General features: G+C 38.8%; 1 protein-coding gene across 4 annotated transcripts in view; it reads right to left on the bottom strand.

The window, feature by feature from the left end:
* Positions 1–14,857, bottom strand: part of TEX9 (testis expressed 9) — a 236,167-nt gene that overhangs the window by 68,961 nt on the left and 152,349 nt on the right. For all 4 annotated transcript variants that reach the window (XM_032621329.1, XM_032621328.1, XM_032621331.1 and 1 more), the window contains 2 exons: positions 4,395–4,458; positions 2,335–2,414 (listed from right to left, as the gene is read on the bottom strand). In XM_032621329.1, coding sequence (XP_032477220.1) covers positions 2,335–2,414; positions 4,395–4,458 — 144 coding nt within the window. The remainder of the gene's footprint in view (positions 1–2,334; positions 2,415–4,394; positions 4,459–14,857) is intronic.

The following is a 14,857-nucleotide window of genomic DNA, read 5'->3' on the forward strand; positions in this document are numbered from 1 at the left end:
ATCAATGGTACAGGATAGAATGCCCAGAGATAAACCCACACACATATGGGCACCTAATTTATGACAAAGGAGGCACGAACATACAATGGAGGAAAGACAGCCTCTTCAATAAGTGGTGCTGGGAAAACTGGACAGCTGCATGTAAAAGAATGAAATTAGAACACTACCTAACACCATACATAAAAATAAACTCCAAACGGATTAAAGACTTAAATATAAGACCAGACACTATAAAACTTTTAGAGCAAAACATAGGAAAAACACTCTTTGACATAAACCACAGCAAGATCTCTTTTGACCCACCTCCTAGAGTAACAGAAATAAAAATCAACAAATGGGACTTAATTAAACTTAAAAGCTTTTGCACAGCAAAGGAAACCATAAACAAAAAGACAACCCTCAAAATGGGAGAAAATATTTGCAAATGAAACAACAAAGGATTAATCTCCAAAATATACAAACAACTCATGGAGCTCAATATCAAAAAAACAAACAATGTCGTTAAAAAATGGGCAGAAGACCTAAATAGACATTTCATCAAGGAAGATATACAGATGGCCAAGAGGCACATGAAAGATGCTCAACATCACTAATTATTAGAAAAATGCAAATGAAAACTACAATGAGGTATCGCCTCATGCTGGTCAGAATGGTCATTAACAAACAAGCTAGAAACAATAAATGCTGGAAAGGGTGTGGTGAAAATGGAACCCTCCTACACTGTTGGTGGCAATGTAAATTGATACAGCCACTATGGAGAACAGTATGGAGGTTCCCTAAAAAACTAAAAATGGAACTACCATATGACCCAGCAATCCCACTGCTGGGTATACACCCTGAGAAAACCATAATTCAAAAAGAGACAAGCACCACAATGTTCACTGCAGCACTATTTACAATAGCCAGGACATGGAGGCAACCTAAGTGTCCATCGACAGAGGGATGGATAAAGAAGATGTGGCACATATATAAAATGAAATATTACTCAGCCATAAAGAGAAACAAAACTGAGTTATCTGTAGTGAGGTGTATGGACCTAGAGTCTGTCATACAGAGAAAAGTAAGTCAGAAAGAGAAAAACAAATACTGTATGCTAACACATATATATAGATTCTAAAAAAAAAAAAAATGGTACGGATGAACCTAGTTGCAGGGCAGAAATAAAGAGGCAGACATAGAGAATGGACTTGATGACATGGGGTAGGAGTGCGAAGCTGGGGTGAAGTGAGAGTAGCATCGACATATATACACTATCAAATGTAAAACAGTCGGCTGGTGGGAAGCAGCAGCATAGCACACGGAGATGGGCTCAGTGCTATGTGATGACCTAGAGAGGTGCGATAGGGAGGATGAGAGGGAGGCTCAAGAGAGAAGGGATATGGGGACACATGTATGCATATGGCTGAATCACTTTGTTGTGCAACAGAAACTAGCATGGTATTGTGAAGCAATTATACGCCAATAAAGATCTATTTAAAAAAAAAGAAAAAAGAAAAAATATATTAAAAAGAGAACTGTCATATGATCCAGCAACCCCATTTCTGGGTATTTATCTGAAGAGAATGAAAACACTTATTTTTTTATATATATGCACCTCCATGTTCATTGCAACATTATTTACAATAGGCCAGATATGGAAACAACCTAAATGTCCATCAATGGATGAATGAGAAAAGAACATGTGCTTTTATATATATATGTTAAAGTATCATATAAAATGATATTTTTATATATATAACTATTACTGAGCCATAAAAAAAGAATGAAATCTTGCTATTTTGACAACATGGATGGACCTCGAGGGCATTATGCTAAGTGAAATAAGTCAGAGAAAGACAAAGACAAATAAGTGATCTCACTTGTACGTGGAATCTAAAAACAGACAAATAATAACAAGCCTATAGATACAGAGAACAGATTGATGGTTGCCAGAGGCTGGTTGGTTGGGAGCAGGCGAAATAGGTGAAAGGAGTCAAAGGGTACAAATTTCCAATTATAAAATAAGTAAGTCATGGGGATGTACTTTACAGCATGGAGACTATACTTAATAATACTAATGGCATATTTGAAAGCTGCTAAAAAAGTAGATCTTAAAAGTTTTCATCACAGGGAAAAAAGATTCTGTAACTATGTATGGTAATGGATAGTAACTATACTTACTGTGGTGACCATTTCACAATATATACAAATACTGAATCATTGTGTTGTACACCTAAAACCAATATAGTGTTGTATGTCAAATATACCTTAATTTTAAAAAAAAACAGAAAACAATCTTAAAGCATTTACCCAGTAAAAAAAAATTTTTAAGGCGTTTGGGAATTTAAGTCTTACCTTAAATTGTAATCATCTTCCTCTTCATATGATTTAATTTGTGTTGAAATAGACTGAGATCGTACTTCTTGCTGATCTCTCTAGTTAAATAAAACAAAGTCATGTAGGAAAATAATGTACAAAACTAGGATATATTCAAGTGCCTTTCTGATCATTAATTATTTCAGAGTTGTCCACAATTTCTATAAAATCAAAGCACAGAATTCTAAAAGCTATGGTATCAAAATAAGATCTGTAACAATGTAGTTTCACCCTTTCACTCATTCTTGGTTAAAAGAGTCAGTTCTAAGGCAAGATTGTAAGAATGCCAATGCCTTTATATGATCTTAGCTGACTCCTGCTTCCCAACTACATTAGAGCTTCCATCTTCTGTAACATGCAAAGGAAATAAGGTTCACAAGAAGTGGAAACATAAATCCATTTAATGGATAGAAAAACTTGTCTCAAATCATAAAAACTTCAATGTTAAGACGACCACATAGAAATGAAAGTGCTAAAAATGAAGCACTAAGACTGAAAAACTTTTGGAGAAGATGTATTAATATGAAAGTGAAAAAACAAAAATTCAATGTGGCAAAAGTTATATCCATTAGAGGACTCTGATCAGAATACATAATGAATCACTCACTCTACCATAACGTTGAGTTTCTGAACATTATTTTCAGAAAAATTATTTTCCTGCTCTTCAGACACTGACAAAAACTAAAAGATGTAATAAAATGTTTATTTTTTAGTAAAATATTTAATTACAAATGCAACTAGTAAATCTGTAACCATTATCTAAATATTCTCATTCCTAAACTAACAAATAATGATGGTTCTGTCTAAGACATTAAAATATTGCCTATTCTTCCCTGCCTCCATCAACTCCAAAGTGGGGTGGGGGTGGGATTTAAATGAAAGAGAATTATAAATGAATTAGAATAAAAAATTTAAAAAGTTTGAAAGCAGCTACTTTATTCCTCTAAGGAATATTACTATATCCTATCAACTAATATTGGGAATGCTGATACTTAGGGAGGGATGCTTAAAGTAGGAATAACCAATTTGGTAGCCAGAATGGGGCAAATGTGCTTACACTGTCTAGTGATGTAACCTCACTACATTTTTCCTGACTATAAATCTGATTATGGTCTAGCCCTAAGAATCTTAGTTATATCCAACTGCAGAGTTTAAGAAACAGATTACCATCTGAGCATTAATGGTAGTTGTTAACCTTTATTCAGCTTCTGTCCAGAGACCATTTTATTTCTATCCTTACTGAATTACCAGTACTAATTCTATATAGCTATTTGCAAATATTAATCTTAAAATAGTTGGAAATTCTATTCAATATTAATGTTCCTATTAATTAGATGATTGGAACATCTAAATGGAAAACACTTTTTCAGTGGCTTTTAGAAAACGTGTGCTGGGCTTCCCTGGTGGCGCGGTGGTTAAGAATCCGCCTGCCAATGCAGGGGACACAGGTTCGAGCCCTGGTCCAGGAAGATCGCACATGCCGTGGAACAACTAAGCCCGTGTGCCACAACTACTGAGCCTATGCTCCAGAGCCTGTGCTCCGCGACAAGAGAAGCCACTGCAATGAGAAGCCCACACACCACAACGAAGACCCAATGCAGCCAAAAATAAAGAAATTTTTTTTAAAAAGTGTGCTTATCAAAAACATATACATGCATGTATACACATACTTATGCATATATTGATGTTCAATTTATGATAATTCACTGAGCTGAAAATTTATGCTTTGGGCACTTTTTTTTTTTTTTTTTTTTGCGGTATATGGGCCTCTCACCGTTGTGGCCTCTCCCGTTGCGGAGCACAGGCTCCGGACGCGCAGGCTCAGCAGCCATGGCTCACGGGCCCAGCCGCTCCGCGGCATGTGGGATCTTCCCGGATCGGGATACGAACCCGTGTCCCCTGCATCGGCAGGCGGACTCCCAACCACTGCGCCACCAGGGAAGCCCTGGGCACTTTTTTGTATGTATGTTACACATCAAATTAAAAAGTTGAAAAACTAGCATTTACATGGAATTACTATTAATTGTACATTCACTTACTATTACTTCCTCAGCTTGTCGAACCAGATCAGCCACTTTTGCTTCTAATTCTGCATTTAAACACCTAAAAGCAGAAAATAATAATTGTGATAGACTGAAGATTGTAACACAAAAATAAAAGTAATTAAATTTCAATAACTACAATTTAGCTAATCAATAAATGCCAAAACATACACATTTTTATTTGAAAATTAACACAACTATTACAAAGCTTATCTCCAAATCCCCATGATCCTTCTTCTTTCTGGTGGAAGCTCAAACCATGTAACTCCTAGCCTCTCCCTGGCCATTACTTCAGGTGGAATCATTTATTTGGGAAGAATAAACTGGGTGGGTTCAACTCGGTTCCACTCTCCATGTTCTTGGGATCAACTCCAATTGGGAACAGGAGTGGGGTGGGGTGTGGAGGGGGCTGATTTCATCAGGGGTGTTCAGGTGACGGGGGAGGTATATCTGGGGTTTAGTGAGCAGACCTGAGGTGGCTCATACCTCAGCTACATACTTCAATATCAGCTTCATTAGGAATACAGGTGATTACTTTCACCTACACCTGCCACTCCTTTTTTTTTTCAATCTATTTGGAATCTAGCAAAGAATAGGAATACTATTTAGTCCCATTAAGACTGTAAGAATAGCAATGCCGTTGTGGGAAACCATTTTTAAAGAAAAAATTGCTCATCATCCTACCACCATCATCCAATCATTTTTAAAATTCCCTTCTAATTTTCTTATGTAGGCACACACACAATTTTGTACTGTTCTGCCATAACAATACAGATGGAATATATTTATCTCTATAATTTTTATAATTAGTGCCTTAAATGGCTATGAAATATTCTAGAGTTGAAGTTAACATAATGTACTAAACCATTCACCCTGTTAGTTGAAGTCTCCTTCTCAGTTTTAAAGGTTAACATTATAATAAACAACTTCAAAAGCATGTAACTTTTAAATTCTATTCGTAGATCACATTTCTAGACTATCTAGGCTCTTCTGAAGTTTTATGAAGAAAATATGCAGAGCAATTTTTTAAATGAGATACATTGTTTTTTTAGATATGTGATTCAGAAGTACCACAAACCAGTGATGACTCCCACCCCCAGGAAGAAAAAAAGCAGTATCACATCACTTCTTAAAAAAGTCTGATGTTTTAAGAAATATTTTTATATCTTAGGATAAGTTAATCAAAATATCTAATAAAGACTTAAAGTTGTACTCAAGATGCCTTTACCTGATTTTTCACATTTCCTTAACAAGAACCAATAGAGGTTTCTGGTCAATATAGCAGGCTGAGATAAATCAAAAGGCTATTCTTCTGCTCCAAAACCCATAGAAATCTGGATAAAATATAATGAACGAAATATTGCTAAACTTAAACTTAGTCAGGGAAAATACCCTGGCACTAAAAATAAAGCAGCAACTCAAAATGAGAGCAGTAAACAGGAACAGAAGCCAAAACAGCTTAACAGCTAGAAACTGATGCACATGAGAGAGTCACGAAGGGCTACACCTGTGAACCACAGACCACAAAAACACTACCCATAACCTTAGGTGAATGGAAATGAAACTAGAGCCGTGTGTGGAAAAGATTCTCTTGTGAGTAATCAGAGAACATAGGAGTGTACTCCAAGTTCATCTTACCCAGATGGTACAGGGACACTATGCCAAAACTTTAATATAGTAAGTTGGATTAGAACCAGTGAAAACTCTGATAAGCTAATAAAGTTAAATGCAAAACCACACTTAGGGATTTACTCATCTAGAACACATGCAACTCTCTCAGAAAGCAAACCCCACTAAAGATGTCTTCACAAAAGTAACAAATTGCATTAAGAAACAAGTGCCTGGACGGGGGGAAGATGGCGGAAGAGTAAGACGCGGAGATCACCTTCCTCCCCACAGAGACACCAGAAATACATCTACACGTGGAACAACTCCTACAGAACACCTACTGAATGCTGGAAGAAGACCTCAGACCTCCCAAAAGGCAAGAAACTCCCCCACGTACCTGGGTAGGGCAAATGAAAAAAGAATAAACAGACAAAGAATAGGGATGGGACCTGCACCAGTGGGAGAGAGCTGTGAAGAAGTAAAGGTTTCCACACACTAGGAAGCCCCTTCGCGGGCGAGACTGCAGGTGGCGGAGGGGGAACTTAGCGGCTGCAGAGGAGAGCACAGCAACAGGGGTGCGGAGGGCAAAGCCGAGAGATTCCCGCACAGAGGATTGGTGCCGATCGGCACTCACCAGCCTGAGAGGCTTGTCTGCTCACCCGCTGGGGCGGGCGGGGCTGGAAGCTGAGGCCCGGGCTCCGGTTGGAGTGCAGGGAGAGCACTGGGGTTAGCGGCGTGAACACAGCCTGAAGGGGCTAGTGCGCCACGGCTAGCCGGGAGGGAGTCTGGGGAAAAGTCTGGACCTGCCAAAGAGGCAAGAGACTTTTTCTTCCCTCTTTGTTTCCTGGTGAGCGAGGAGAGGGGATTAAGAGCGCTGCTTAAAGGAGCTCCAGAGACGGGCACGAGCCGTGGTTAACAGCGTGGATCCCAGAGACAGGCATGAAGACGCCAAGGCTGCTGCCGCCGCCACAAAGAAGCCTGTGTGTGAGCACAGGTCACTCTCCACACCCCTCTTCCGGGGAGCCTGTGCAGCCCGCCACTGCCAGGGTCCCGGGATCCAGGGACAACTTACCCAAGAGAACGCACAGCGCGCATCAGGCTGGTGCAACGTCATGCCGGCCTCTGCCGCCGCAGGGTCGCCCAGCATCCGCACCCCTCCCGCTCCCCATCCTGAGTGAGCCAGAGCCCCTGAAGCAGCTGCTCCTTTAACCCCCGTCCCGTCTGAGCGAACAGATGCCCCCCGGCGAACTACACGCAGAGGCGGGGCCAAATCCAAAGCTGAGCCCCGGGAGCTGTGCGAACAAAGAGGAGAAAGGGAAATCTCTCCCAGCAGCCTCAGAAGCAGCGGATTAAAGCTCCACAATCAACTTGATGTACCCTGCAACTGTGGAATATGTGAATAGACAACGAATCATCCCAAATTGAGGAGGTGGACTTTGAAAACAAGATTTATTATTTTTTCCCCTTTTCCTCTTTTTGTGAGCGTGTATGCTTCTGTGTGAGATTTTGTCTGTATAGCTTTGCTTTCACCATTTGTCCTAGGCTTCTGTCAGTTTTGTTTTTCTTAAAAAAATTTTTTTTTCTTAATAGTCATTTTTCATTTTAATAACTTTATTTTATCCCCTTCCTTCCTTCCTTCCTTCCTTCCTTCCTTCCTCCCTCCCTACCTCCCTTCTTTTTCTCCCTTTTATTCTGAGCCGTGTGGATGAAATGCTCTTGGTGCTGCAGCCAGGAGTCAGTGCTGTGCCTCTGAGGTGGGAGAGCCAACTTCAGGACACTGGTCCACAAGAGACCTCCCAGCTCCACATAATATCAAATGGTGAAAATCTCCCAGAGATCTCCACCTCAACACCCAGCACCCCGCTTCACTCAACGACCAGCAAGCTACAGTGCTGGACACCCTATGCCAAACAACTAGCAAGACAGGAACACAACCGCACCCATTAGCAGAGAGGCTGCCTAAAATCATAATAAGTCCACAGACACCCCAAAACACACCACCAGACGTGGACCTGCCCACCAGAAACACAAGATCCAGCATCATCCACCAGAACACAGGCACTAGTCCCCTCCACCAGGAAGCCTACACAACCCACTGAACCAACTTTAGCCACTGGGGACAGACACCAAAAACAATGGGAAATACAAACCTGCAGCCTGCAAAAAGGAGACCCCAAACACAGTAAGATAAGCAAAATGAGAAGACAGAAAAACACACAGCAGATGAAGGAGCAAGATAAAAACCCACCAGACCTAACAAATGAAGAGGAAATAGGCAGTCTACCTGAAAAAGAATTCAGAATGATGATAGTAAAGATGATCCAAAATCTTGGAAATAGAATAAATTCAAGAAACATTTAACAAGGACCTAAAAGAACTAAAGATGAAACACGCAATGATGAACAACACAATAAATGAAAGTAAAAATACTCTAGATGGGATCAATAGCAGAATAACTGAGGCAGAAGAACGGATAAGTGACCTGGAAGATAAAATAGTGGAAATAACTACTGCAGAGCAGAATAAAGAAAAAAGAATGAAAAGAACTGAGGACAGTCCCAGAGACCTCTGGGACAACATTAAACGCACCAACATTCGAAGTATAGAGGTTGCAGAAGAAGAGAAAAAGAAAGGGACTGAGAAAATATTTGGAGAGATTATAGTTGAAAACTTCCCTAATATGGGAAAGAAAATAGGTAATCAAGTCCAGGAAGCACAGACAGTCCCATACAGGATAAATCCAAGGAGAAACATGCCAAGACACATATTAATCAAGCTGTCAAAAGTTAAATACAAAGACAACATATTAAAAGCAGCAAGGGAAAAGCAACAAATAACACACAAGGGAATCCCCATAAGGTTAGCAGCTGATCTTTCAGCAGAAACTCTGCAAGCCAGAAGGGACTGGCAGGACATATTTAAAGTGATGAAGGAGAAAAACCTATAACCAAGATTACTCTACCCAGCAAGGATCTCATTCAGATTTGATGGAGAAATTAAAACCTTTACAGGCAAGCAAAAGCTGAGAGTTCAGCACCACCAAACCAGCTTTACAACAAATGCTAAAGGAACTTCTCTAGGCAAGAAACACAAGAGAAGGAAAAGACCTACAATAACAAACGCAAAACAATTAAGGAAATGGGAATAGGAACATACATATCGATAATTACCTTAAATGTAAATGGATTAAATGCTCCCACCAAAAGACACAGACTGGCTGAATGGATACAAAAACAAGACCCATATATATGCTGTCTACAAGAGACCCACTTCAGAATGGAAAAAGATATTCCATGCAAATGGAAAGCAAAAGACAGGCGGAGTAGCAATTCTCATATCAGACAAAACAGACTTTAAAATAAAGACTATTATAAGAGACAAAGAAGGACACTACATAATGATCAAGGGATTCATCCAAGAAGAAGATATAACAATGGTAAATATTTATGCACCCAACATAGGAGCACCTCAGTACATAAGGCAAATACTAACTGCCATAAAAGGGGAAATCAACAGTAACACATTCATAGTAGGGGATTTTAACACCCCACTTTCACCAATGGACAGATCATCCAAAACGAAAATAAATAAGGAAACACAAGCTTTAAATGATACATTAAACAAGATGGACTTAATTGATCTTTAGGGGACATTCCATCCAAAAACAACAGAATACACATTTTTCTCAAGTGCTCATGGAACATTCTCCACGACACATCATATCTTGGGTCACAAATCAAGCCTTGGTAAATTTAGGAAAATTGAAATTGTATCAAATATCTTTTCTGAGCACAATGCTATGAGACTATATATCAATTACAGGAAATGATCTGTAAAAAATACAAACACATGGAGGCTAAACAATACACTACTTAATAACGAAGTGATCACTGAAGAAATCAAAGAGGAAATAAAAAAATACCTAGAAACAAATGACAATGGAGACACGACGACCCAAAACCTATGGGATGCAGCAAAAGCAGTTTTAAGAGGGAGTTTTATAGCAATACAATCCTACCTTAAGAAACAGGAAACATCTCGAATAAATAACCTAACCTTCCAGCTAAAGCAATTAGAGAAAGAACAAAAAAAACCCAAAGTTAACAGAAGGAAAGAAATCATAAACATCAGATCAGAAATAAATGAAAAAAAAAATGAAGAAAACAATAGCAAAGATCAATAAAGCTAAAAGCTGGTTGTTTGAGAAGATAAACAAAATTGAGAAACCATTAGCCAGACTCATCAAGAAAAAAAGGGAGAAGACTCAAATCAATTGAATTGGAAATGAAAAAGGAGAAGTAACAACTGACACTGCAGAAATACAAAAGATCATGAGAGACTACAACAAGCAACTCTATGCCAATAAAATGGACAACCTGGAAGAAATGGGCAAATTCTTAGAAAAGCACAACCTGCCAAGACTGAATCAGGAAGAAATAGAAAATATGAACAGACCAATCACAAGCACTGAAATTGAAACTGTAATTAAAAATCTTCCAACAAACAAAAGCCCAGGACCAGATGGCTTCCCAGGAGAATTCTATCAAACATTTAGAGAAGACCTAACACCCATCCTTCTCAAACTCTTCCAAAATATAGCAGAGGGAGGAACACTCCCAAACTCATTCTATGAGGCCACTACCATCCTGATACCAAAACCAGACAAGGATGTCACAAAGAAAGAAAACTACAGGCCAGTATCACTGATGAACATAGATGCAAAAATCCTAAACAAAATACTAGCAAACAGAATCCAACAACACATTAAAAGGATCATACACCATGATCAAGTGGGGTTCATTCTAGGAATGCAAGGATTCTTCAATATATGCAAATCAATCAACACGATACACCATATTGACAAATTTAAGGGGAAAAACCATATGATCATCTCAATAGATGCAGAGAAAGCTTTCGACAAAATTCAACACCCATTTATGATAAAAACCCTCCAGAAAGTAGGCATAGAAGGAACTTTCCTCAACATAATAAAGGCCATATATGACAAACCCACAGCCAACATCGTCCTCAATGGTGAAAAACTGAAACCATTTCCACTAAGATCAGGAACAAGACAAGGTTGCCCACTCTCACCACTCTTATTCAACATAGTTTTGGAAGTTTTAGCCACAGCAATCAGAGAAGAAAAGGAAATAAAAGGAATCCAAATCAGAAAAGAAGAAGTAAAGCTGTCACTGTTTGCAAATGACATGATACTATACACAGAGAATCGTAAAGATGCTACCAGAAAACTATTAGAGTTAATCAATGACTTTGGTAAAGTAGCAGGATACAAAATTAATGCACAGAAATCTCTGGCATTCCTATACACTAATGATGAAAAATCTGAAAGTGAAATCAGGAAAACATTCCCATTTACCATTGCAACAAGAAGAATAAAATATCTAGGAATAAACCTACCTAAGGAGACAAAAGACCTGTATGCAGAAAATTATACTGATGAAAGAAATTAAAGATGATACAAATAGATGGAGATGTTCTTGGATTGGAAGAATCAACACTGTGAAAATGACTCTACTACCCAAAGCAATCTACAGATTCAATGCAATCTCTTTCAAACTACCAGTGGCATTTTTCACAGAACTAGAACAAAAAATTTCACAATTTGTATGGAAACACAAAAGACCCCCAATAGCCAAAGCAATCTTGAGAACGAAAAATGGAGCTGGAGAAATCAGGCTCCCTAACTTCAGATTATACTACAAAGCTACAGTAATCAAAACAGTATGGTACTGACACAAAAACAGAAATATAGATCAATGGAACAGGATAGAAAGCCCAGAGATAAACCCACACACATATGGTCACCTTATCTTTGATAAAGGAGGCAGGAAGGTACAGTGGAGAAAGGACAGACTCTTCAATAAGTGGTGCTGGGAAAACTGCACACCTACATGTAAAAGTATGAGATTAGGACACTCCCTAACACCACACACAAAAATAAGCTCAAAATGAATTAAAGACCTAAATTTAAGGCCAGAAACTATCAAACTCTTAGAGGAAAACATAGGCAGAACACTCTATGACATAAATCACAGCAAGATGCTTTTTGACCCACCTCCTAGAGTAATGGAAATAAAAACAAAAATAAACAAATGGGACCTAATGAAACTTCAAAGCTTTTGCTCAGCAAAGGAAACCATAAACAAGACCAAAAGACAATCCTCAGAATGGGAGAAAATATTTGCAAATGAAGCAACTGACAAAGGATTAATCTCCAAAATTTGCAAGCAGCTCATGCAGCTCAATAACAAAAAAACAAACAACCCAATCCAAAAATGGGCAGAAGACCTAAATAGACATTTCTCCAAAGAAGATATACAGATTGCCAAAAAACAAATGAAAGAATGCTCAACATCATTAATAATTAGAGAAATGCAAATCAAAACTACAATGAGATATCATCTCACACCGGTCTGAATGGCCATCATCAAAAAACCTAGAAACAATAAATGCTGGAGAGGGTGTGGAGAAAAGGGAACACTCTTGCACTGCTGGTGGGAATGTGAATTGGTACAGCCACTATGGAGAACAGTATGGAGGTTCCTTAAAAAACTACAAATAGAATTACCATATGACCCAGCAATCCCACTACTGGGCATATACCCTGAGAAAACCAAAATTCAAAAAGAGTCATGTACCAAAATGTTCATTGCAGCTCTATTTACAATAGCCCGGAGATGGAAAGAACCTAAGCGCCCATCATCGGATGAATGGATAAAGAAGATGTGGCACATATACACAATGGAATATTACTCAGCCTTAAAAAGAAATGAAATTGAGCTATTTGTAATGAGATGGATAGACCTAGAGTCTGTCATACAGAGTGAAGTAAGTCAGAAAGACAAAGACAAATACCGTATGCTAACACATATATATGGAATTTAAGGGGAAAAAATGTCATGAAGAACCTAGGGATAAGACAGGAATAGAGGCGCAGACCTACTGGAGAACGGACTTGAGGATATGGGGAGGGGGAAGGGTGAGTTTTGACAGGGCGAGAGGGAGTCATGGACATATACACACTAACAAACGTAGTAAGGTAGATAGCTAGGGGGAAGCAGCCGCAAGGCACAGGGATATAAGCTCGGGGCTTTGGGACAGCCTGGAGGGGTGGGAGGGGGAGAGTGGGAGGGAGGGAGACGCAAGAGGGAAGACACATGGGAGCACATGTATATGTATAGCTGATTCACTTTGTTATAAATCAGAAACTAACACACCATTGTAAAGTAATTATACCCCAATAAAGATGTTAAAAAAAAAAAAAAAAGAATGCTCAACATCATTAATAATTAGAGAAATGCAAATCAAAACTACAATGAGATATCATCTCACACCGGTCTGAATGGCCATCATCAAAAAACCTAGAAACAATAAATGCTGGAGAGGGTGTGGAGAAAAGGGAACACTCTTGCACTGCTGGTGGGAATGTGAATTGGTACAGCCACTATGGAGAACAGTATGGAGGTTCCTTAAAAATCTACAAATAGAACTACCATATGACCCAGCAATCCCACTACTGGGCATATACCCTGAGAAAACCATAATTCAAAAAAAGTCATGTACCAAAATGCTCATTGCAGCTCTATTTACAATAGCCCAGAGATGGAAACAACCTCAGTGTCCATCATCGGATGAATGGATAAAGAAGATGTGGCACATATATACAATGGAATATTACTCAGCCATAAAAAGAAACAAAATTGAGTTATTTGTAGTGAGTTGGATGGACCTAGAGTCTGTCATACAGAGTGAAGTAAGTCAGAAAGAGAAAGACAAATACCGTATGCTAACACATATATATGGAACCTAAGAAAAAAAAATGTCATAAACAACCTAGGGGTAAGACGGGAATAAAGACACAGACCTACTAGAGAATGGACTTGAGGATATGGGGAGGGGAAGGTTAAGCTGGGACAAAGTGAGAGAGTGGCATGGACAGATATACGCTACCAAATGTAAAACAGATAGCTAGTGGGAAGCAGCCACATAGCACAGGGAGATCAGCTCGGTTCTTTGTGACCACCTGGATGGGTGGGATAGGGAGGGTGGGAGGGAGGGAGACGCAAGAGGGAGGAGATATGGGAACATATGTATGACTGATTGACTTTGTTATAAAGCCAAAATGGACACACTATTGTAAAGCAATTATACTCCAATAAAGATGTAGAAAAAAAAAAAAGAAACAAGGGCCCAGGAGGAACAATCAACAGATTATTTCTTTCCTTCTACTAACTTTGGGTTTTGTTTGTTCTTCTATTTCTAATTCCTTTAGGTGTAAGGTTAGGTTTTTTATTTGAGATTTTTTTTTGTTTCCTGAGGCAGGCTTGTATCACTATAAAGTTCCGTCTCAGAACTGCTTTTGCTGCATCCCATACAATTTGGATTGCTGTGTTTTCATTTTCTTTTGTCTCCAGGTATTTTCTGATTTCCTCCTTGATTTCTGCAGTGATCCACTGGTTTAGTAGCATATTTTTTAGCCTCCACATGTTTGTGTTTTTCGCAGTTTTTTTCTTGTAGGTGATTTCTAATCTCATAGTACTGTAGTTGGAAAAGATGCTTGATATGATCTCAATTTACTTAAATTTACTGAGACTTGTTTTTTGGGCTAGCATGTGATCTTGAAAAGAATGTGTATTCTGCTGCCTTTGAATAGAGTACTATGTGTTCTGTTTGGTCTAACGTGTCATTTAAGGCCAGTGTTTCCTCATTGATTTTTCTGTCTGAATGATCTGTCCATTGATGTAAGTGGGGTGTTAAAGTTCCCTACTATTATTGTGTTACTGTCCTTCATTTCTGTTGTCATTTGCATTATGTATTTAGATACTCCT

This window comes from Phocoena sinus, chromosome 2, assembly GCF_008692025.1.
Source record: "Phocoena sinus isolate mPhoSin1 chromosome 2, mPhoSin1.pri, whole genome shotgun sequence".
In the NCBI taxonomy this organism is placed as follows: domain Eukaryota; kingdom Metazoa; phylum Chordata; class Mammalia; order Artiodactyla; family Phocoenidae; genus Phocoena; species Phocoena sinus.